The sequence below is a fragment of the Manihot esculenta genome, chromosome 8 (assembly GCF_001659605.2).
Source record: "Manihot esculenta cultivar AM560-2 chromosome 8, M.esculenta_v8, whole genome shotgun sequence".
Classification (NCBI taxonomy): domain Eukaryota; kingdom Viridiplantae; phylum Streptophyta; class Magnoliopsida; order Malpighiales; family Euphorbiaceae; genus Manihot; species Manihot esculenta.
The window spans coordinates 38,108,447-38,110,200 of NC_035168.2; the positions used below are offsets into that span (position 1 = coordinate 38,108,447).

Genomic DNA, 1,754 nt, shown 5'->3' on the forward strand with positions numbered 1-1,754 from the left:
ATGGACAATTTCCAGCTTTAAGCCAGAAGCCGTGTTCAACTAGCCTTGATCATGTTTAGTTTTTTTGCTTTTATTTTCCTTCATTAACTATAAAATAAAATAAAACTAACATAAGCTTGAAAGAGTTTTTAGTGTTGAACCAGTCCAGGAGGGATGATGTAATGATTAAAAACAGTTGATCATTCAACAAGCATCTTATAGAAGAATTGATGAAATAGAAAATAGGCAAAAATTCGAGAGGCTTTCTCTATAAATACTCATCTATTCTTTCAAGATTTTTCACACCTTCAGCTCAACAACTAAAGCCTAGCTACAGAAAGTTCTCATAAAATGAAGGCCTTTCATTTCCTTGTCCCATTCGCTTTGGCTTTGGCTTTCTCTTTTGCCTCAGCCTCTGACCCTAGCCCTCTCCAGGACTTTTGTGTTGCAATTCCTGAACCTAAGAATGCTGGTATACATCAAAATAGTAATCTTTTTTCTTATTTTGTTATTTGCAAGTCCAATGGATACTAATACTAGCTTTTTATATATTAATGCAGTGTTTGTTAATGGGAAGTTCTGCAAGAACCCAAATCTCACTGTAGCTGGTGATTTCTCTATTTCGGGACTCAATATTCCAGCATTTACAGGAAACCGAGTTGGATCAAATGTCACCCTCATAAACGTTGACAAAATTTCAGGACTTAATACTCTTGGCATTTCTCTTGCTCGGTTAGACTTTGCTCCTTACGGTGGCTTAAATCCTCCCCACACTCACCCTCGTGCCACAGAAATCCTTGTAGTTGTGGAAGGCACTCTTTATGTTGGCTTTGTCACATCCAACCCCAATCGCTTATTCACCAAAGTTTTATACCCAGGAGATGTTTTTGTGTTTCCAATTGGTCTCATTCACTTCCAGTTTAATATTGCAAAGACTAATGCAGTTGCATTTGCAGCTCTAAGCAGCCAAAACCCAGGCGTCATCACCATAGCAAATGCAATCTTCGGGCCTAATCCACCCATTAATCCTGATGTTCTAGCTAAGGCCTTCCAATTGGATAATTATACGGTAGAAAAACTGCAGAAACTGTTTGCGACTTCGTAAAAGAACCATTTGAAGTCAATGCTGCTCATTGTTTTAAAATAATGTTTAGTTATGTTTCATGCACTTGTCTCCAATAATTGAGCAAGCATATTCTAATTATATGCAAATGTGTGTATGCAAGGTGGTCTTATAATAATTCAATAAAGGAACTTTTGGGTATGCCTTCTCTATCTGTTCGTTTACTTGAAATATTGGCCGAAACACTTAAAAAAATAATAATAGGAAAGAAAGAATTATTAAATCAATACTAACAATCGAATCAAATTATTTAAGGCTCAAAGATTCCTTTCATTCTTATTTAAGTTTAACCATTTTGTTTATATGCTTCATATTGTTAAAAAAAAAAAAAAAGAAAAACTTGAGATTACAAAACGTTTTTTATCTACTATTAATTCAATTATCAGCAGCCTATGTGTTCTTCCTATAGTGGTGTCTAGGGAATTTCTGGTCCTAATGGCTTCGCTGCGTAGTGAGTCTTTACCCAATCTCTAGCTAGCCTGCTATTGTTGGATTGGATTCCTGCGGCATCACATCCCTGGACTTGGCAATGTTTCCGCATCATCTGCATCCTTATTTTGGGAGCTTTTTCTGGTTGGCTTAGCTAGGGTTTGGTTTAAAAGTAGCGCTGTTATGTTTGATTATTTACTGCCCTGCAATATGGGGTTGTCCG

The 1,754-nt window shown here is 36.5% G+C and overlaps 1 protein-coding gene across 1 annotated transcript; it reads left to right on the forward strand.

Annotated features, from left to right (window-relative positions):
• Nucleotides 1-271: 271 nt before the first annotated feature.
• LOC110621468 (germin-like protein subfamily 1 member 13) lies at nucleotides 272-1,252 on the forward strand. The gene is made up of 2 exons (XM_021765752.2): nucleotides 272-451; nucleotides 540-1,252. The coding sequence occupies exons 1-2, from the start codon at nucleotides 331-333 to the stop codon at nucleotides 1,082-1,084; spliced, it is 666 nt and encodes a 221-aa protein (XP_021621444.1). The 5' UTR covers nucleotides 272-330; the 3' UTR covers nucleotides 1,085-1,252.
• Nucleotides 1,253-1,754: the final 502 nt, after the last annotated feature.

Bases quoted from the DNA above. Each gene is read 5' to 3' on its own strand.
- LOC110621468 (XM_021765752.2), top strand. From the start codon at position 331: ATGAAGGCCTTTCATTTCCTTGTCCCATTCGCTTTGGCTTTGGCTTTC. The intron at 452-539 runs GTATACATCAAA...ATATTAATGCAG, and splicing joins TCCTGAACCTAAGAATGCTG to TGTTTGTTAATGGGAAGTTC.